Source organism: Procambarus clarkii, chromosome 19 (genome assembly GCF_040958095.1).
Source record: "Procambarus clarkii isolate CNS0578487 chromosome 19, FALCON_Pclarkii_2.0, whole genome shotgun sequence".
Lineage (NCBI taxonomy): Eukaryota > Metazoa > Arthropoda > Malacostraca > Decapoda > Cambaridae > Procambarus > Procambarus clarkii.
The window spans coordinates 11013179-11037685 of NC_091168.1; the positions used below are offsets into that span (position 1 = coordinate 11013179).

The window sequence follows — 24507 nt, forward strand, 5'->3', positions numbered from 1 at the left end:
ACACCACTTGCCTTCCCTGCCATCACCTGCCTCCCCTGACACCACCTGCCTCCCCTGACAACACCTGACACTACTTGCCTCCCCTGAGACCACCTGCCTCCCCTGACAACACCTGACCACCTGCCTCCCCTGCCACCACCTGCCACCCCTGACACCACCTGCCTCCTCTGCCAACACCTGCCTCCCCTGACACCACCTGCCTCCCCTGCCACCACCTGTCTCCCCTGACACCACCTGCCTCCCCTGACAACACCTGACACCACTTGCCTCCCCTGACACCACCTGCCTCCCCTGACACCACCTGCCTCCCCTGCCACTACCTGTCTCCCATGACACCACATGCCTCCCCTGACACCACCTGTCTCCCCTGACACCACCTGTCTCCCCTGACACCACCTGCCTCCCCTGACAACACCTGACCACCTGCCTCTCCTGACAACACCTGACACCAACTGCCTCCCCTGACACCACCTGTCTCCCCTGACACCACCTGCCTTCCCTGACAACACCTGACACCACTTGCCTTCCCTGCCATCACCTGCCTCCCCTGACACCACCTGCCTCCCCTGACAACACCTGACACTACTTGCCTCCCCTGAGACCACCTGTCTCCCCTGACACCACCTGCCTCCCCTGACAACACCTGACCACCTGCATCTCCTGACAACACCTGACACCACCTGTCTCCCATGAAACCACCTGCCTTCCCTGACAACACTTGACACCACTTGCCTTCCCTGACAACACTTGACCACCTGCCTCTCCTGACAACACCTGACACCACCTGCCTCCCCTGACACCATCTGTCTCCCCTGACAACACCTGCCTCCCCTGACAACACATGTCTCTCCTGACAACACCTGCCTCCCCTGACAACACCTGTCTCCCCTGACAACACCTGACCACCTGCCTCCCCTGATGCCACCTGCCTCCCCTCACAACACCTGACCACCTGTCTCCCCTGACAACACCTGCCTCCCCTGACAATACCTGACACCACTAACAACACCTGACCACCTGCCTCCCTTGACAACACCTGACCACCTGTGTCCCCTGACACCACCTGTCTCCCCTGACAACTGTCTCCCCTGACACCACCTGCCTCCCCTGACACCACCTGCCTCCCCTGCCACCACCTGCCTCCCCTGACACAACCTGCCTCCCCTGACACCACCTGCCTCCCCTGACACCACCTGTCTCCCCTGCCACCACCTGCCTCCCCTGACAACACCTGACCACCTGCCTCTCCTGACACCACCTGCCTCCCCTGCCACCACCTGCCACCCCTGACACCACCTGCCTCCTCTGCCACCACCTGCCTCCCCTGACACCACCTGCCTTCCCTGACAACACTTGACACCACTTGCCTTCCCTGACAACACTTGACCACCTGCCTCTCCTGACAACACCTGACACCACCTGCCTCCCCTGACACCATCTGTCTCCCCTGACAACACCTGCCTCCCCTGACAACACCTGTCTCTCCTGACAACACCTGCCTCCCCTGACAACACCTGTCTCCCCTGACAACACCTGACCACCTGCCTCCCCTGATGCCACCTGCCTCCCCTCACAACACCTGACCACCTGTCTCCCCTGACAACACCTGCCTCCCCTGACAATACCTGACACCACTAACAACACCTGACCACCTGCCTCCCTTGACAACACCTGACTACCTGTGTCCCCTGACACCACCTGTCTCCCCTGACAACTGTCTCCCCTGACACCACCTGCCTCCCCTGACACCACCTGCCTCCCCTGCCACCACCTGCCTCCCCTGACACAACCTGCCTCCCCTGACACCACCTGCCTCCCCTGACACCACCTGTCTCCCCTGCCACCACCTGCCTCCCCTGACAACACCTGACCACCTGCCTCTCCTGACACCACCTGCCTCCCCTGCCACCACCTGCCACCCCTGACACCACCTGCCTCCTCTGCCACCACCTGCCTCCCCTGACACCACCTGCCTTCCCTGACAACACTTGACACCACTTGCCTTCCCTGACAACACTTGACCACCTGCCTCTCCTGACAACACCTGACACCATCTGCCTCCCCTGACACCATCTGTCTCCCCTGACAACACCTGCCTCCCCTGACAACACCTGTCTCTCCTGACAACACCTGCCTCCCCTGACAACACCTGTCTCCCCTGACAACACCTGACCACCTGCCTCCCCTGATGCCACCTGCCTCCCCTCACAACACCTGACCACCTGTCTCCCCTGACAACACCTGCCTCCCCTGACAATACCTGACACCACTAACAACACCTGACCACCTGCCTCCCTTGACAACACCTGACCACCTGTGTCCCCTGACACCACCTGTCTCCCCTGACACAACCTGCCTCCCCTGACACCACCTGCCTCCCCTGCCACCACCTGCCTCCCCTGACACCACCTGCCTCCCCTGACACCACCTGCCTCCCCTGACACCACCTGTCTCCCCTGAAACCACCTGCCTCTCCTGACAACACCTGACCACCTGCCTCTCCTGACACCACCTGCCTCCCCTGCCACCTCTGCCACCACCTGCCTCCCCTGACACCACCTGCCACCACCTGTCTCCCCTGACACCACCTGCCTCCCCTGACAACACCTGACACCACTTGCCTCCCCTGACACCACCTGCCTCCCTTGACACCACCTGTCTCCCCTGACACCACCTGCCTCCCCTGACACCACCTGCCTCCCCTGCCACTACCTGTCTCCCATGACACCACCTGCCTCCCCTGACAACACCTGACACCACTTGCCTCCCCTGAGACCACCTGTCTGCCCTGACACCACCTGTCTCCCCTGACACCACCTGTCTCCCCTGACACCACCTGTCTCCCCTGACACCACCTGCCTCCCCTAACAACAACTGACCACCTGCCTCTCCTGACAACATCTGACACTACCTGCCTCCCCTGACACCACCTGCCTCCCCTGACACCACCTGCCTTCCCTGACAACACCTGACACCACATGCCTTCCCTGACAACACCTGACACCACCTGCCTCCCCTGCCATCACCTGCCTCCCCTGACACCACCTGCCTCCCCTGCCATCACCTGCCTTCCCGACACCACCTGGCTCCCCTGACACCACCTGTATCCCCTGACACCACCTGCCTCCCCTGCCACCACCTGCCTTCCCGACACCACCTGCCACCCCTGACACCGCCTGCCTCCTCTGCCACCACCTGCCTCCCCTGACACCACCTGCCTCCCCTGACAACACTTGACACCACCTGCCTCCCCTGACACCACCTGCCTCCCCTGCCACCACCTGTCTCCCCTGACACCACCTGCCACCACTTGCCTCCCCTGACACCACCTGCCTCCCCTGACATCACCTGACACCACCTGCCTCCCCTGACACCACCTGCATCCCCTGCCACTACTTGTCTCCCCTGACACCACCTGCCTCCCCTGACATCACCTGACACCACTTGCCTCCCCTGAGACCACCTGTCTCCCCTGACACCACCTGTCTCCCCTGACACCACCTGTCTCCCCTGACACCACCTGCCTCCCCTGAAACACCTGACCACCTGCCTCTCCTGACAACACCTGACACCAACTGCCTCCTCTGACACCACCTGTCTCCCCTGACACCACCTGCCTTCCCTGACAACACCTGACACCACTTGCCTTCCCTGCCATCACCTGCCTCCCCTGACACCACATGCCTTCCCTGACAACACCTGACACCACCTGCCTCCCCTGCCATCACCTGCCTCCCCTGACACCACCTGCCTCCCCTGCCATCACCTGCCTTCCCGACACCACCTGGCTCCCCTGACACCACCTGTATCCCCTGACACCACCTGCCTCCCCTGCCACCACCTGCCTTCCCGACACCACCTGCCACCCCTGACACCGCCTGCCTCCTCTGCCACCACCTGCCTCCCCTGACACCACCTGCCTCCCCTGACAACACTTGACACCACCTGCCTCCCCTGACACCACCTGCCTCCCCTGACACCACCTGCCTCCCCTGCCACTACCTTCCCTGACACCACCTGCCACCACTTGCCTCCCCTGACACCACCTGCCTCCCCTGACATCACCTGACACCACCTGCCTCCCCTGACACCACCTGCATCCCCTGCCACTACTTGTCTCCCCTGACACCACCTGCCTCCCCTGACATCACCTGACACCACTTGCCTCCCCTGAGACCACCTGTCTCCCCTGACACCACCTGTCTCCCCTGACACCACCTGTCTCCCCTGACACCACCTGCCTCCCCTGAAACACCTGACCACCTGCCTCTCCTGACAACACCTGACACCAACTGCCTCCTCTGACACCACCTGTCTCCCCTGACACCACCTGCCTTCCCTGACAACACCTGACACCACTTGCCTTCCCTGCCATCACCTGCCTCCCCTGACACCACCTGCCTCCCCTGACAACACCTGACACTACTTGCCTCCCCTGAGACCACCTGTCTCCCCTGACACCACCTGACACCACCTGTCTCCCCTCCCACCACCCGCCTCCCCTGACACCACCTGCCTCCCCTGACAACACCTGACCACCTGCCTCTCCTGACAACACCTGACACCACTTGTCTCCCCTGACACCACCTGCCTTCCCTGACAACACTTGACACCACTTGCCTTCCCTGACAACACCTGACCACCTGCCTCTCCTGACAACACCTGACACCACCTGCCTCCCCTGACACCACCTGTCTCCCCTGACAACACCTGCCTCCCCTGACAGCACCTGCCTCCCCTGACAACACCTGTTTCCCCTGACAACACCTGACCACCTGCCTCCCCTGATGCCACCTGCCTCCCCTCACAACACCTGACCACCTGTCTCCCCTGACAACACCTGCCTCCCCTGACAATACCTGACACCACTAACAACACCTGACCACCTGCCTCCCTTGACAACACCTGACCACCTGTGTCCCCTGACACCACCTGTCTCCCCTGACACCACCTGCCTCCCCTGACACCACCTGCCACCACTTGCCTCCCCTGACACCACCTGCCTCCCCTGACATCACCTGACACCACCTGCCTCCCCTGACACCACCTGCATCCCCTGCCACTACTTGTCTCCCCTGACACCACCTGCCTCCCCTGACATCACCTGACACCACTTGCCTCCCCTGAGACCACCTGTCTCCCCTGACACCACCTGTCTCCCCTGACACCACCTGTCTCCCCTGACACCACCTGCCTCCCCTGAAACACCTGACCACCTGCCTCTCCTGACAACACCTGACACCAACTGCCTCCTCTGACACCACCTGTCTCCCCTGACACCACCTGCCTTCCCTGACAACACCTGACACCACTTGCCTTCCCTGCCATCACCTGCCTCCCCTGACACCACCTGCCTCCCCTGACAACACCTGTCTCCCCTGACACCACCTGACACCACCTGTCTCCCCTCCCACCACCCGCCTCCCCTGACACCACCTGCCTCCCCTGACAACACCTGACCACCTGCCTCTCCTGACAACACCTGACACCACTTGTCTCCCCTGACACCACCTGCCTTCCCTGACAACACTTGACACCACTTGCCTTCCCTGACAACACCTGACCACCTGCCTCTCCTGACAACACCTGACACCACCTGCCTCCCCTGACACCACCTGTCTCCCCTGACAACACCTGCCTCCCCTGACAGCACCTGCCTCCCCTGACAACACCTGTTTCCCCTGACAACACCTGACCACCTGCCTCCCCTGATGCCACCTGCCTCCCCTCACAACACCTGACCACCTGTCTCCCCTGACAACACCTGCCTCCCCTGACAATACCTGACACCACTAACAACACCTGACCACCTGCCTCCCTTGACAACACCTGACCACCTGTGTCCCCTGACACCACCTGTCTCCCCTGACACCACCTGCCTCCCCTGACACCACCTGCCTCCCCTGCCACCACCTGCCTCCCCTGACACCACCTGCCTCCCCTGACAACACCTGACCACCTGCCTCTCCTGACACCACCTGCCTCCCCTGCCACCACCTGCCACCCCTGACACCACCTGCCACCCCTGACACCACCTGTGTCCCCTGACACCACCTGTCTCCCCTGACACCACTTGCCTCCCCTGACATAACCTGTCTCCCCTGCCACCACCTGCCTCCCCTGACAACACCTGACCACCTGCCTCTCCTGACACCACCTGCCTCCCCTGCCACCACCTGCCACCCCTGACACCACCTGCCACCACCTGCCTCCCCTGACACCACCTGCCTCCCCTGCCACCACCTGTCTCACCTGACACCACCTGCCTCCCCTGACAACACCTGATACCACTTGCCTCCCCTGAGACCACCTGTCTCCCCTGACACCACCTGTCTCCCCTAACACCACCTGTCTCCCCTGACACCACCTGCCTCCCCTGACAACACCTGACCACCTGCCTCTCCTGACAATACCTGACACAACCTGCCTCCCCTGACACCACCTGCCTCCCCTGACACCACCTGCCTTCCCTGACAACACCTGACACCACCTGCCTTCCCTGACAACACCTGACACCACCTGCCTCCCCTGCCATCACCTGCCTCCCCTGACACCACCTGTATCCCCTGACACCACCTGCCTCCCCTGCCATCACCTGCCTTCCCGACACCACCTGCCTCCCAACACCACCTGTATTCCCTGACACCACCTGCCTCCCCTGCCACCACCTGCCTTCCCGACACCACCTGCCTCCACTGCCAACACCTGCCTCCCCTGCCACCCCTGACACTGCCTGCCTCCTCTGCCACCACCTGCCTCCCCTGACAACACTTGACACCACCTGCCTCCCCTGACACCACCTGCCTCCCCTGACACCACCTGTCTCCCCTGACACCACCTGCCTCCCCTGCCACCACTTGCCTCCCCTGACACCACCTGCCTCCCCTGACACCACCTGTCTCCCCTGATACCACCTGCCTCCCCTGACACCACCTGCCTCCCCTGCCACTACTTGTCTCCCCTGACACCACCTGCCTTCCCTGACATCACCTGACACCACTTGCCTCCCCTGAGACCACCTGTCTCCCCTGACACCACCTGTCTCCCCTGACACCACCTGAAACCACCTGTTGGATATTTCCAACACCGAGTACAACACTGTTGTATTCTCATTACTTATTACTAACTATACTAATTATTGTAGTAAGTAAAATTAACAACACGTAGAATTCTCATGTACTAATAATTTCATCTGTGCAGTAGGCTAGAATTCTCACGTCACCTGACGCCAGTATTGCGTCAGATTTCCTTACAGTAAACACATTATATCCAATGTATGTGAGAATTAAATTCGATTCTCTATAACTAAGGCATTCTGTATGATAACTAATTGCAGATGAATTGACCTCCAACTAAAAGCCGAATATAGCGTTGGAGTCATAGCGATTATCTCGTAATAAAAGTTAAAGTCACCAGTGAATGCCATGGGGAGACATTAATTACTCTCCCTTATATATTTACTATTCTTAAATTGGTAAATAATAATAATTTCCTCCTCTAAATAATAAACCCGTCCAGTCTTCAACGTTTCAAGCGTAAATGCGAGAAATATTAACGTTCGTGACATAATTTGTTTTATGAACGCGCGACGCGGCGTAGGTTGAGGAGGACCAACTCAGTACACGTGGAGAGCCGCTCAGAGGCAGACCTGCGCATACCGTACTCACAAGGAGACGCCATTGTCCAGCCACTAGGGCAGACGTTATCCATCCTCAGATGAAAGTCGCCACTGTGAGGCGTGAATAACCTTGCAGATAATATCTTCAGCTAGTGCTGGTGTCAGATAAGGAACCTTTTAACCTGGTTCTTGACGACACGTGACCAGCCAGTGAAGCGCGCCACTATCCAGGATAGGCTTAGCCGGAGCCTGGGGACGCGAATTACGGCAATCTTAAATCTTATACAGTGCCCTTTCAGCTAAGTATATTCCCTTTATGTGATGCATCTAGTAAAGAGTTTTGTAGTAGCTGGGTGATTGACCGTTATGACGCACGATAACATCTAATAACAGGTGATTAAATTTTGTCACCTGTAACTCTCAATTTCTTGAATATAGAGATTCAGTAGTTAAATTAGTTGCTACTGTAAATATTTGTCTTGCAGCACGTGAGAAGAATTCTTCCTGCCGCCTTCTCCCATGTTAATCCGTCCCATTCGTCAGCTGACCGAGTCCAGAGAATAAGAGGAAACTCCATGGCTTGTCTAGAGGAATCATCATTAAGCTAAGATTTTATATTCTTTCATGAATCTATTGCAATTCTTTATGTGTAGAATTCCTCAGGATTAATGTGTGTTTACTGTAACTCTCATTACTATGCTCATAATCTATGTTCCCATTTATGGTAATGATATCAGTTTCAATATAATTTTTATAGGATTAGATTATTATTAATTGAATTAGTGAACGAACCACACTAATTCCTGGACGTACTTACCTCCAGTAATAACCCCCCAATGTAGGTGTTTGAAGGTTTGATTCATTTAATTATACAGCCCATTAATTATTTCTATGATCATATTCTCTAGTATTTTATCCATAGTTACTGGTTTCATCTAGGAATTATCTAATGATCAGAAATTCTCAGTTTCCCTCTTTACTATAAAAGCGGGTGGTCCTTCGTAATTTAATTTACTACATTAATACAGTATTTAAATAATCACATTCAAGCCCCAAATATCCCACACCACCTGTCTCCCCTGACACCACCTGTCTCCCCTGACACCACCTGCCTCCCCTGACAACACCTGACCACCTGCCTCTCCTGACAACACCTGACACCACCTGCCTCCCCTGACACAACATGTCTCCCCTGACACCACCTGCCTTCCCTGACAACACCTGACACCACTTGCCTTCCCTGCCATCACCTTCCTCCCCTGACACCACCTGCCTCCCCTGACAACACCTGACACCACTTGCCTCCCCTGAGACCACCTGTCTCCCCTGACACCACCTGTCTCCCCTGCCACCACCTGCCTCCCCTGACACCACCTGCCTCCCCTGACAACACCTGACCACCTGCCTCTCCTGACAACACCTGACACCACCTGCCTCCCTTGACACCACCTGTCTCCCGACACCACCTGCCTTCCCTGACAACACTTAACACCACTTGCCTTCCCTGACAACACCTGCCTCCCCTGCCTCCCCTGACACCACCTGTCTCCCCTGACACCACCTGCCTGCCCTGCCACCACCTGCCTTCCCGACACCACCTGCCTCCGCTGCCAACACCTGCCTCCGCTGCCAACACCTGCCTCCCCTGCCACCACCTGCCTCCCCTGACACCACCTGCCATCCCTGCCACCACCTGCCTCCCCTGTACACCACCTGACACCACCTTCCTCCACTGACACCACCTGCCTCCACTGACACCACCTGCCTCCACTGACACCACCTGCCTTCCCTGACAACTTCCACCACTGACAACCCCCAATGAGAATAACTTCCACCTGCCTCCCCGACAACTTCCACCACTGACACCACCAGGTCTTCTCTGACAACCCCCAATGAGAATAACTTCCACCTGCCTCCTGACTCTAAATCCCCAACTACTGACACCACTTGCCCCCAGACTCCAACCCAGGGTTGCCAGATTCAAATTGCTAAAGGTAGCGAGCTGACGGTCTAAAAGTAGCGAATTTGTAATAAGAGTAGCCCAATTTTTTGTTTAGTGACTGATACGGGTTTCAAAGTAATCTATTATGATATATAGAATACATTAAACGATTTTAATTGTTTTATTAACATTATCTCTGCATATATATATTTAACCAATATGATAATAGGATAACTTACCAATATTTACTGTTTGAAGCTTAATGGGTGTGAAGTCCTTCCACGTCTTTACAGTTGAAGAGTACCAAGATCTTGATCTGCATCCACAACCTCGATCTTGTATATTGCAGACTCATATTTAAGCATTGACATGAGTGGTTCAAATGACGAGCAACAAGTTACATTTTCTTCAAGATATGTTTTGATTCTCAAGACTGATGTCAAAAGCTCAAGTCCCATTCCCATTCAAGATTTCTCAGTTTAGTTTTCACAGACGCTACTCTCGAAAATATCCGTTCAACCAGGGCATTACTGATTGGCAAGCTGTATATTTTCAACACAAACTCAGTGAGGTCAATCAGTATGGAATCGCCAGCAGTGTTCTTGACAGTTATTGTCTTGGTCTAAAATGACGATCCAGATGTCGGAATTTGTCCCTTACAAATGTTGGACTAGTCAATGGTTAACAGTAGGCGCCACTATCTTTCAATTTCACTAAGCTTAGATTGGTCAGTTAATACTAACGGAAGTTCCAAAAATGGTGGCCATGTAAGCTAAGGCATATGATAGGTAACAGATTTTTCACCTTTTTTTATATTTTCAGCATTACTTAGAATACGAGAAAGAAGCTATTTGCAAGCTTTCACTAAAAAATTATCGCATCTTTCTTGAACACTTTGAAACTTTCCCTGGGTTGTAAAATTGTTTTGTCTGTTAGTGGCCAGAAGTGTTGAAAATTCATACCCAAAGTCAACTTTCTCCAGGGGCAGATACATAGAATTGTAGTCCAAATTAACATGAAGCTTTGCATGATGAGGACGAAAGATTCTTCTGAGTATTCCAAGAGTGAAGTTTTCTAAGACAGTGTGAAGGCTATTCTGATCTGCTTCATCTTTTGATAAAGTAAATTCATCCTTTCAAAATCATTTAGGATTGGTTTGAGACATGTGAAATATAGCTTATTGGAGGGATCAGCGTACATTGAAAATAGTTGCCTTGCAACATATTTATCACAAAAGGAAGAAGCTATTTGGTAATGAGTTGTTAGAGTAACCCAACTGATCAAACGGCCAGCTTTACACTACCGCTCCTTGCCAACCATCATCTTCCTGACAAAGGTATTAACTTTAAGGGATCTTTCCCATCATTTATCAATCTGTAAATTTCTAGATAACTTTCTCCCCTTAATGAAGATCTGTGGAACCAGGTGTAGCTTTTGGGATGAAGTATTATTAACAATTAAGGTTGGGAAATCTATTGCCCCTGGGGAGGATTACCTTACCTTGCGGTTACTTTTTCTTTCAAAGGTTCCTAGGATCAACGTCCCCAGGGGCCGGTCTCTGACCAGGGCTCTCCTGCGGTAAGTGGTCTAGTCAATCAGGCTGTTGGACTCGGCTGTGATTTGTACAGATTATATTATTAAAGCATAAATAATCATCATTGAGTTTCTTAATATTAATAGCCCAAAGTAGCCCAACTTGCGTTTAACCCTCAAACAGCGTATATCATATATAAATGATATCAGTGACAAAACCGAAACCGCGCACATCATTTATATATGATTTCATGTCTAGCGCTATAATTTAAACGCCCCGCCTGGGATAGGGGCAGCTATAGTACATCCACGACCGATAGTTGCCAGATGCCACCTAGAAAAAAAATCCAGGCCAACATTCTTGGGTGTTACAGCGTCAGTATTGAGCAAGCCACCAAGGCTGGCGCACGCAGCACGAGCTCACAGCACAGCTGTTCAGCTTGTGACCACAGCATCGCCTACAAATACCATAATATAAATGATACTGCTATTATTTAGCAGCGATAGTATTACTGAAGCCCCCTGACTGTGATAAAACTGACCAGGATTCTGATAATAGCAGGATTGTGGTGATATTCAGCACTGTGCTCCATGGAGGGAGGAGTAAGGCTGTGGGAGGGAGGGTTGTGGCGTCGTCTTCTGACTGTGTGTGGCCACCATTTATTGACTGCACTCACCATACCAGCTTAGTGGTTCGCCATGGTGAACACAAATGTAGATACTTATATATAACGTGTGTATAGTGTGAGATAACAGCGAGAGGAGTAGGTTGGGAGCCACCATTTTGGTGAGGGAGGAGCGTCGTCTGCACGACTTGGCATGTTGTTTACTGATGGCCACTATGATCTTTGGGCACCATACCAGCTTATTTGTTCAGGTATAGTGAATAAAACAGGTAGATACTTATATATAATGTGTGTATATAGCGTAATAACACCACAAACAATATTGTTGGAGGACAAATATTAGTGCGTCTGGCCTTGAGGGCGGCCGCCGATCAGCTGACTGTGTGAGTAGCTACGTCTTTGTGGCCTTTACTCACCATACAAGCTTAGATGTACAGTTATGGTGAACAAAACATGTAAATACATATATATAACGTCTGTGTATAGTGAATAAATACAAAAGAGTATTGTGGGAGGTGAATGAGGGTGAGTGAGGTGGTGTTGAGGGAGGGAGAGGCAGTGAGTGGCTCGCTGGTGTGTGGTGTTTCACTCCTCGTTGCTTTTTGACTCACAAGACCAACTTAGTAGTTCGTTATGGTATACAAAACATGCAAATACTTATATATAACCTGTGTATATAGTGTAACAACAGCAAAACTATTTGTTTATTGTTTTATGAACGTAATAATTGAATCACTAATATGCACACCATAATTTTGAGTACAGCGATGGTTCACACATTTTATAATATAAATATACCACAATTCACTGTATGGAATAATATTACTGCAAAAAAACTAAGAAAAAATCAATCAGAGACATTGAAATAATTAGGTAATAATATATTTGTGGCAACTGCCGTCTGACAGCTCGGGCGGAGTAGACCTCGTCTGGCGAAGGCTCTGCCAACGCCCCTTTTTTGCCACACTTCCCTACCCTATTGCAGCTAAAATATGCCACCTACGTTTTTTTTTTTATTTTTTCCGTGATCAGGGAACAAAAATGAACACTTCTATAAGACGAAAGAATTTTTTGGAATTTTTTTTTTTTGTTGCGCCTGTGGGTGTGAATTCCATTTGGGCCTCTAGCGGTTTGAGGGTTAAACTAGCCCAAAAAGTCGCAAGTAGCGAAATTAAAAATTTGGGAGCGTGGGGCTCTCAAAAGTATCCCAATTCGCTATTTGTAGCCCAATCTGGCAACCCTGCTCCAACCCATACCAATGATGCAACCTGCCTCCCCTGACACCATTTTATCATCCTTCAACCATTTCTCATTGGAAACATTGGGTAAGCAAAATATAATACTGTACAACTGTTTACACTTTGGTGAATCATAGTTAATGACAGTGGCTGTCATCAACTATGACAGTTCGGTCTCGGTGATCGCTTGGACGAACAATCCTCGCTTAATCGAACATTTGTATGTTCCATTGAACATTTAGTTCCGAATTCAATTTGTTTGGATCTTCCGGGAATTCGCTACAGTGGGGTTCGTTAGAGTGAGGATGCACTATATCAGCCTGGATAGCTCCGGGGAGCCGAAGGGCCTTCCCCCAGAAACAAAGCTTTTCAAAAGCCAAGAGGTGAGAAACTCACCAAGAGGCGAGGTCGTTTTGACCAGACCCAAGTGAACCCACTCCAAGATGACCCGACAGATGGACGGGAAAGAGGTCTGCCCCCCCCCCCCCCCCCCCAGAAGGGAGGAGGGTCTGCCTAATGCCACCAAAGGCTGCCAGAAACGACCTGAAAAGCCCATGAATTGAGGGATCAAGTGTAGGAAAAAACACCCAGCCTTTCCCCATCAATGGGGCGACCCGTGAAAGGGCCAACGCAAACCCAGAGAACGCAACTTACGTGCAGAGCCCAAGACCCCCGACTGACCCCAAGGGCGAGGACAGGCACAAGCGAGGAAGTTCTCTAACAGGAAGTGTTTCCTGAATGCCCCAGGGAAGAGAACCCTGACTCCACAAGGGCAGTACTCATAGAGCACCTAGAGAAGGTGGCTTCAGAAGCATGAAGCTCCGGTACCCAGGAACTCCAAGCCAGCACACACACAAGTGCAGGAACAGCTGTATAAGGCAAAATCACAGAACAGGAAATCGTAGCCTGAGGTGATATCCGACCGCCAGCACATCAGTCAAGAACTGAAGGGTGGGTAATCCGGCTCACCTGAGCTGGCTCTCCCTCTACCTTTGGGGAGGGTGGCACTAACAAGCTGGGGGCTAGTTGGACAAAGTGTTGCTTGTTTGTTTTCTTTCTGGTGTGTGGGGGGGGGGTCTTTTGCTATTTTGAGAACCTAGCTCGCAATTTTCAACAAGACAGTGGTTTGTTTTGTTTCGCCTACCTTTCTGGGGTATCTACTCGATTTAATGGCCTATATGGGGCTGTACCCAGGTCGTTATATCCAGGGCTCCGGTATTTCCAAAGTTGATGAGGTGTCGGTATTATTTCAAGTAACATTCAGGTAAGATATATTATATATAACTAAAATGAAATAAAGTTCATTGTGTAATTGAATTCCAAGTTAGCTCCTGTGTTAGTGCCCATTCTATCACAGGTTACAATTAATAATTCCTTCACATGACAAGTTGGATCACACAAGTGGACAAGTGGACCACACAACAAGTAAACCACATTAACCAAACACCTCCCTCCCTCCCCCCCACTCTTCCCTCACTGCCACTCATCACTCATTGCCACTCTTCCCTCACTGCCACTCTTCCCTCACCCCCACTCTTCCTTCACCACCACCACCACCCTCTCTCCCTCACTGCTTCTCCCTCTCAATGCCTCCCTCCATCATTGCCTCCCATCCCTCCATCACTGCCTCCCATCCCTCCCTTAATGCCTTCCATCCCTCCCTCATAACATGAGAACAGCAGGCTATGGAGGAGGGAGCTACTAATGGGGCCGAGACTATGCGTAGAGGCGGACATGTCTGTCAACACCTGCTCGCAGATGCCAACTGTGCATAATTCATAATTAAAACTATATTTGTTTAATTAATAAATAGGAAACCATAAAACATGTTAATGATTAATAATGTATAGTAATATACAAAAATTAACATATTTTGGCATAAATATTTTACAACTTAGATTAAAAATTTTAATACAGAATGGATGAGACGTTTGGCAACCATCATCTCGTCAGCAATCCTTCCCTCCTCCTCCCTTACCGCCTCCCTCAACACAACCACTCTCCCTCCCACACCACCAACACTCTCCCTGCCTCTCCCCCTCAATGCCTCCCTCCATCAATCACTGCCTCCCATCCCTCCCTCAATGCCTTGGAGGTCGGTGTCCTGTTGCCATTTGAGGGCGTGCCGACACCAAAACAAACCCAATACCGACCTACAGTTATATCAGGCTCCAGATACCGGTCTCCCAAACCGGTTGTTATTACCGGCAGATCGGAATAAAAGAGGTCGTTAAATCGAGTGGATAAGAAAATGGTAGCGGCTTGCAAAATTTACATAATTCCCGTTTTCTGTGAGTGGGTCCCCCTGGAAGGTAGGACAGTGCACTTTAGTATGACAGTTTCTTGACATTGGGAACGCTCACAAAAATGGGCTGCCTTGTTACCTAGCGGCAAAATGTTGATCTATCCTAATTGCATTTGTATCTGTCTTCGGGAAGAACAATGCACCTTGGGTAACAAATACATTGTATAACTTAGAAACTGGCTATATAATAATAATCATGACTCAAAATTCCTGATGTTTTAAATAAAGAGACAAATTATTGTGAGTTTTACCATTTAGCGATCACTTGCATTATAAAACTGTACCAATACATTATGTTCAGTAGCATTATTTAAAATTATTTATTGTGCTGTATTATTGAAAAACATATAGCACATTGGAAAATTAACAAGACATTTCTTACAAAACTTACTGGTTCTTTTTCATGATTGCAATGTTCCGAGTCCTTTGGAAGTTGAATGTATATTCTTCGTTCACCTTCTGCTCGACCATCATTGAGTGCTAAACGCAGCAGATTTGATTTTACTTTTATTTCTTGTCGAGAATTTATCTGCACCTGTAATACATATAAAGAGGTGTGTTTTAACTCGTTAACAAAGGTAAAAGTATTTAATCCCTGGAAGGCACTTGCCTTAACCACTCAACTGCTCGGCTTCCAAATATGACATCTCCCCAGTGCGCAGGAAATAAATTCTCTCGAAAAAATTCTTTTTTTTTTTTTGAAAGTGTCAAAAACCTTTCCCTAAGTATGGGTATAGTAATGGAAAGTTTAAATTGTGCTTACTTTGGCTGCTATGGGGTCCGTAAGTTGGCACGTGACGTCATCATTCCCTGTTCGCCCGTGGTGTACGCTCCCGGGGCAGGATGCGTGAGCTGCCGCGAATATATTATTGTTCATTTTTTGCGCACAGTTCCAAATACAATTTATTTGTTTTTACATGCCATTCCTATGTATAATGAACACATACACTATATTATGGCAGTAGAATATCCGTACTGTCTGTAGACACTGTGTTACGTGCATCACAAAAATGTTCACTTATCCCTGCACATATTTCCAATGTATCACACTAATATATTTATATTTACAGTCTATATACACACTGTACAGTATCACACACTATATACACACAACATCAACACACTCAGTACTCAGCAAGTGTGCGATATGCTGCGAAACACCCAACGGGGCACAGTGGCACCTTGCACTCCACGCACCAGGTGCTGATGCATCTTCTCTTTTGTTCTCTGCGGGTAGTGTTCCTGCAGTACTATACACACACGTTTACCCTTCTCACATGATGCTGTGCCTGGCATATACTCCAGCATGTCTACTCTGAAGTTCTCGTTACCCCTCAGTCTGTCTGGAGCTGCGTGTGGCATTGTTGTTTGCACCCCGTGAGGTGCAACGGAGCCCTCCTTGCCATACTTTACTAGCAGCTGTGACACAACACCAGCACTGAATGTACGTAGTGACGGTCTCCTGCCAGATTTTGCCAGGTACATATTGAAGCAGTTGAGCACTGCAACATCTATTAGGTGGAAGAAGAACTTTTTCGTCCACTTCACAGACTTGTGCACGCACTCCACTGCACCAAGCATCATGTCACATTTATCGATGAGGCGCATGTTCACGTTATAGTCTATGACACAGTCCGGTTTATACATGGGGAAGCGCATCTGAAAGTGGACTTTCCCACTGTCCAACATGTCACCGGTGTGAATCGTAGTCAGCATATTCACCTCACGTCTGTCCTTCCACCGTACTGACAGCATATTGTCACACTTACGCAACTGGCAATCACCCACTGCTATACCAATACCAAACACTGGCATTTCCTTCCTGTGGGCCTTCACAGTGCCCAATATGCTGGTGTTGTGGGCAAGGAGGTATCTGGTCAACAAGGGGCTGGTGTAATAGTTGTCGGTGAATAGTATTTGCCCCTTGTTCAGCAACGGTTCCATCAGGGTTTTTACAACACTGCCGGAGAACCCGTGTTCATCTTGAGCTGGTATGTCGACTGTGGTGTTGTGTGTTACTGAGGAAGTCTTGGTTGTAGGGTTGACATAAAGCCATTGCTTGGTTACTGACTTTAATACCTAAACTGATACATGACTAGCAGCTTCCAAGCTGATGGCGTCCCTGCATGCTTTCTTGTTAATCTCCTCTCCTGGCGTCTGAGCCGCAGCACATACAAACGGATGGTACCGTTTTTTATGAACATGACATCCCTTCTTTTCTTTAACCCTCAAACCGCGCATATCATATATAAATGATATCAGTGACTAAACCTAAACCGCGCACATCATTTATATATGATTTCGTGTCTAGCGCTATAATTTAAACGCCCGCCTGGGATAGGGGCAGCTATAGTACAGCCACGACCGATAGTTGCCAGATGCCACCTAGAAAAAAAATCCAGGCCAACATTCTTGGGTGTTACAGCGTCAGTATTGAGCAAGCCACCAAGACTGGCGCACGCAGCACGAGCTCACAGCACCGCTGTTCAGCTTGTGACCACAGCATCGCCTACAAATACCATAATATAAATGATACTGCTATTATTTAGCAGTGATAGTATTACTGAAGCCCCCTGACTGTGATAAAACTGACCAGGATTCTGGTAACAGCAGGATTGTGGTGATATTCAGCGCTGTGCTCCATGGAGGGAGGAGTAAGGCTGTGGGAGGGAGGGTTGTGGCGTCGTCTTCTGACTGTGTGTGGCCACCATTTATTGACTGCACTCACCATACCAGCTTAATGGTTCACTATGGTGAACACAAATGTAGATACTTATATATAACGTGTGTATAGTGTGAGATAACAGCGAGAGGAGTAGGTTGGGAGCCGCCATTTTGGTGAGGGAGGAGCGTCGTCTGCACGACTTGGCATGGTGTTTACTGATGGCCACTATGATCTTTGGGCACCATACCAGCTTATTTGTTCAGGTATAGTGAATAAAACAGGTAGATACTTATATATAATGTGTGTATATAGCGTCATAACACCACAAACAATATTGTTGGATGACAAATATTAGTGCGTCTGGCCTTGAGGGCGGCCGCCGATCAGCTGAATGTGTGAGTAGCTACGTCTTATGGCCTTCACTCACCATACAAGCTTAGATGTACAGTTATGGTGAACAAAACATGTAAATACATATATATAACATCTGTGTATAGTGAATAAATACAAAAGAGTATTGTGGGAGGTGAATGAGGGTGAGTGAGGTGGTGTTGAGGGAGGGAGTGGCAGTGAGTGGCTCGCTGGTGTTTGGTGTTTCACTCCTCGGTTCTTTTTGACTCACAAGACCAACTTAGTAGTTTGTTATGGTGTACAAAACATGCAAATACTTATATATAACCTGTGTATATAGTGTAACAACAGCAAAACTATTTGTTTATTGTTTTATGAACATAATAATTGAATCACTAATATACACACCATAATTTTGAGTACAGCGATGATTCACACATTTTATAATATAAATATACCACAATTCACTGTATGGAATAATATTACTGCAAAAAACTAAGAAAAAATCAGAGACATTGAAATAATTAGGTAATAATATATTTGTGGCAACTGCCGTCTGACAGCTCGGGCGGAGTAGACCTCGTCTGGCGAAGGCTCTGCCAACGCCCCTTTTTTGCCACACTTCCCTACCCTATTGTGGCTAAAATATGCCACCTACGATTTTTTTGTTATTTTTTCCGTGATCAGGGAACAAAAATGAACACTTCTATAAGACGAAAGAATTTTTTGGAATTTTTTTTTTTGTTGCGCCTGTGGGTGTGAATTCCATTTGGGCCCCTAGCGGTTTGAGGGTTAAAAAGAATGAATACATGTCTATGAATGAATGAATACATGTCTATAAAAGAATGAATACATGTCTACCATGCTTGTAGCACAAAGCAAAGTTATTAACACAAAGTAAGTTATTAACTATATCAAGAGATATTGCATACATTTAACATTAATTAAGCACACAAAGAATTTAAAGAACTTAATCTTTACCACACAGGATTTCAATGTTAAAAATACATATGCAATGTTAAACATATATGAAAGAAACTGTAATACAAAGTTACAAAATATTGAATGAGAGATCCTGCATTATTCAAACAATATTAAATTTAGTTCAGCATAATTAGTAAATACTTTGCATTACATAGGAACACAATTAATCATCAAATTGTGTAGGGCGTTTAACATGACGTTTAGGACGAGAGTCCTTAAATACAAGAATATCCCTTGAAGATATTGTTTGTTGGGTTATAAGTCATTTTTTCTTTTTCCTTTGTTCGACTTTGCACTTCATCATTTTCTACACTAGTTGGAATCACTTTGAAATAAGCCATATTACGTGTTATACTATGATCTCTATTACTCGCTGTTACCATAGTTCCTTTTACACTAATCACTTTATATGGTTTTGTATCATACGGCATATCTATCTTTCCCAATTTTTGTCTTTTTAACTAGAACAGTGTCTCCAACCTTTATGAATTGTTCCTTTGCATGTTGATCATGAGCAATTTTCAATTTGCCCTTGGCTAGTGCATCCTTCTGAGCGAGACGTGTATCCGTTACCTCGGCTGGTATGACGGGTAGTGAGATCCTCATAGGACGTCCAAATAAGAGTTCACCAGGCAACTTGCCCAGTGTTCCATGCGGTGTTGCACGGTAGTTCCTGAGAAAAGCATACATAGATTGTTTCCAGGATCGTCCTTCGGCATGAGCCCCCTCAATAGGAGCAGAGAAGTCTGGCAAAATTGAGGCGGTGACAGATTAAGCATCCTGTATCGATCTGCTTCACCAGCACACACAGGCAGGAGTTTGCCACAAAGATATTATTACCTAATTATTTCAATGTCTCTGATTTTTTCTGTATTGTTTTGCAGTAATAGTACAGTAGAACCTCGAATAATGAATTTAATCCGTTCCGGCGTCGTGATTTTTTAATTCGATGTTTTAAATAATGGAGCAGCATACCTTACATACACTGAACAAACATTTATTGCATTTTTTTTCTTAAAATTTGTTCAATATTTTTTTCATTTTTTATAGCAAAAGGTTCGTTCGGTGTTCGGCAATTTTTTTTGTTTCAAATGTGTTCCATTTGATTTGTATTTTTCATTTATGTCTCAATAATGGAGCAGCCTACCCGACAAACACTGAACGAACCTTTATTGCATTTGTCCGTTTTTCAAATTGTTTCAACTGTTTTTTTAATTTTTCATTTTTTTTATTTAAGAAACATGGAGCAGCCTACCTGCCAAAAACCGAATTAACCATTTTGACATTTGTTCTGTTTTTCAATTTTGTTTATTTTTTGTTTATTTAAGAAACATGGAGCAGCCTACCTGCCGAATACCGAACGAACCTTTTTGACATTTGTTGCTGTTCAAACAATTGCATTTCGTTTTTCTACATAAAAGTCAATGCTTTGCAATATCACAGCAGTCACCCATTTATATCCCAGCATCAGTAGCATCTTTAAACAATAAAACATAATTTATTTGCATCGTCGGAGGCATCCGAGAATGAGCGAGAAGAAAGCACGACACCACCATGTGGTGATGTCGCTATTGAAACGAGCGCTCGCCATACAAGACGAATTCTTGGCGATCTGGGCGCTCGTTTCCCAAAATGCTCCCCAATTGAGGCGGTCATCACTCAAGGTTCTACTGTATTCAATAGTGTATAATGTGATAAATTTATATAATAAAATATGTGAACCAACTGTACAACTAAGCTGGTGTGGTGTTCAAACAAAACAGTGGCCACAAAAAACTAGCGTGGAATGTAATGAAACGCCATTTTCTGGGTGAGACCCGGAGACTCCCCGGAGCTTACTAGGCTGATATGCTAATGTCAGACTTTGGCATCAGTCATGTGTATGGAGTTCTGTGGGCCTACCGGGGACCACGAGCCAGAACCTGGCCCCTTCAGAGGCATGGAGAGCAATGGCCACCCCATGAGGGTGGAAGCATTCTATGTCTGCCATCGACTGGGTCAGGCGCCCAGAGAAGTAAGCATCCCAAAAAAAAACCCTTATTCTGGTTAAAATATTGCTACCAAAAGCCAAACAACTGGATAGAACTCCCACTAAAAGAAATGGGCATGACAACACATGCCGGCACACCGCTGTCTGCGCAGCTCCCCACTACATGAAAGGGGGAATGGAGAGCCCCAGACCCCTCATGCCGGCTATCCACCCATCAGTTCTTAGGCTGGATGTCAAAACACGCGAAAAACTGCCGACCTGAGGGAGGAAGGGATGCCGGGGAGCCTCCGGGTCTCACCCACAAAATGGTGTTTCATTACAATCAACGCTGGTTTTCTGGGGGCAGACACTTTGGCTCCCCGGATCCACAAAGGAAAAACATAGGGACTTACCTGGGAGGCAGTCGCTGCTCACTCCTCAACTTGAAGTCGAGACAACTGGCTGCTGCCGCCGACCCAAAGCGACACAGGCCCGACAAGGCCCAGTTACGTTTACCACGTAACGAGCAGCCATGACCCTGTTTGACCGCCAAAAACCCCGTGCATGATTTTCAGCCCAGGACATGTTGCCAAAGACGGCAGCAAGAGCCGCGAACTGACGAATGTCATTATTAAGGCTGGCTAGCCTTAATAACTCTGTGGGCTACCTGGGAGACCAGCATCTGCGAACAGGGAAGAAGGGAAACCGGATCAACCCAAAGTACGTTCCGGACACAGAAGCCGTGGCGCACAAATAACGGCGAAGAGCCGCAACCGGACACAAAACATGAAGCACCCCTGGCCTGAACAACCAAGCACGTACAACCCAGGGACCTCTCCGGCGGAAAACAGCAGTCTAATTCTTTGCCAGAAACCAAGACCAAAGGAGCAGAATTCCCCTGCGCCGGAGAAGAGCATGAAGCTCCACAACCCGACCCCCAGAGGCCAATGCCAACAGAAAAAAAAGAGCCTTAGAGAAACAATCCTGAACCGAAGTTGCCACAACAAACCGAGGAGAAGAAAGAAAAGAAAGTACTCTGTCCAAAGACCTGGACGGCTCAGGCGGCACATGAGCAGGCCGGACGTGAAACAATGCACAAGACAGCTTGCGAAATGGCCATTTCGCGAAATGGCCAAAACATCAATACCGAAAGAAAGTTGAAGCAGCTCCATCAGCGCCACACAAAACGAGACGACAGTGTTAGGCATAAGGAGGACGGTCCTGGAACAACCAAGAGAGAAAGGACAACACCATCCGAACAGAAAGCAAAGCACAATGACGAAGATGTAAAAAGAACCAGAAGGACCGCCAGTAGACCTCATACTGTCGCCGAGACGAAGCCCGCAGGTGGGACACCAACAAAGAAGCCACCTGATCACCATAGAGATGATAATAAACCCGAGTCAAAAAGACCATACACGAAGACTCGAGGAGAAGATAGAACCAGCCACGTGACGCACCGGGCTGATCTGTTACAACAGGCGGGGCCGCAGGAAAACCCCTGGATTCGGACACTGGGCAAGCAGCGCCTGAAACCTACAGCTGGGCCGGCCACCACAGGGCCAAGAGGACTATTCTCCCCTGGTAGGTCTCCAAGTGAGCCAGGACCTGAAGCAACAACTGAACCGGGGGAAAGAGGTACAGGAACCCTCACCTCGACCAGTCCTGCCGAAAGGCATCGACTCTGACGGCCTCCCAATTGGGGAAAGGCACCACATACTGGGGCAGGCTCCGCGACCACGCTGACATGAAAAGGTCCACCTCGGGGTGCCAGAACGTATGGCAGAGCCAACGGAAGGAGTTGGCATCGACCGTCCATTCCGTGGATAGGAGAACGAAATGCAACAGGCCGTCGGCCAAGACGTTGGACACTCCCGGCACACGAACGGCCAGGAGAGCCAAACCCCGAGAGCTCAGTAGACGAGTCACCCGAAGCGACCAGAGCCAAAGAGCCAAGGACCACATCGAACACCCGTGGTTCAGGCAATGACCCACCAGGGAGCAGTCCGAATGGAGCCGTATCATCGATCTGCGGGTGACCCGAACCCTGCGAAGCGCAAACCACACCGCCGCGAAACTTCCACACCGTGCTGTGGGCTTGACGGAAGGACAGACCCTTCCGCTTCTAGCCGGCCTGGTGAGCACTGGTCACAAAGCTCCAGCCGAGAAACGAAGCATCTGTGAACACATCAAGCGAAGGGCTCGGGTTGGCGCCAAGGCACTAAACCCCAAAAAATCCCAAGAGGAAGCCGGCGACGCTACAGCTGACGCAAGGCCCCCGGGGGTCAAACCCGGCAATCGCGAGAAAGGCGGAAGGGACGTCCCCGAACGAATCAGAAGAGCCGACGAAGTCAAACCGGACCTGGTGGGTAGACCATCATTGCTAAGTTCAGGCTCCTCCACAAACCCTTGAGGAACCGCCGAGTGACCCAGGAGCCCCCCAGAAACAGGCGCAAGCGGGACCGCAGCCGGAGGAAGAGACAAGGAAGCGGTCCGAGAGTACCGCACAAGACCCAGCAACAACCGAACCTGGGAAGGAACCAGATGGGACTTCCTCCATTTCACCAAGAACCCGAACCCGGCGAGCTGGGAAAGCACCAAATTCCCTGGCTAACAGACAAATGGACCGGCAGGGAACCCAAACCAGCAAGTCGTCGAGATAGGCCAACACCTGAACACCTAACTGATGCAGACGGGCCACGACGACCCGCGTAAGACGCGTGAACACGTGAGGTGCCAGATTCAACCCGAATGGGAGACAACGAAAACGGTAACCTCGACGCCCCATAACAAAACCGAGCATGTCCCTGAACCCCAGATGAATCGGGACATGCCAATAAGCATCCCGGAGGTCCAGGGATACCATCCAAGAACCTGGCTCTAACAGGAGCCGAACTTGAGACAGCGTAGTCATCCGAAAGGAGGGGCAATGAACCCAGGGGTTCAGACGGGACAAGTCCAGAATGAACTTTAGATCCGCACAGTCCCATTTTGGCACTGGAAACAGACGGGAAACCTATCTGAGGGACGACATCTTTTCAACGACGCTCAAGCAAACCCACACCAATACGATGCGATGGAGCGCAGGAGAAGAGGCCTGCCTCCGCCAGCCTCGAACCTCCCGAAAGAGGAGGAGCCACCCAACGCCAAGGCAGGTCGAAGGAAACGACCCGAAATGCCTACGAATCAATGGACCAGGCATGAGCGAACAACGCAAGTCTCCCACCATCGCACCGTCACTGGGGCGAACCACGAAAGGACCGGCGCCCCTTACGA

General features: G+C 50.0%; 1 protein-coding gene across 1 annotated transcript in view; it reads right to left on the reverse strand.

Moving 5' to 3' along the window:
* Positions 1-24507, reverse strand: part of LOC123757639 (uncharacterized) — a 285082-nt gene that overhangs the window by 179894 nt on the left and 80681 nt on the right. Inside the window, 1 exon segment of the mRNA XM_045741479.2 lies at positions 15654-15797. Coding sequence (XP_045597435.1) covers positions 15654-15797 — 144 coding nt within the window.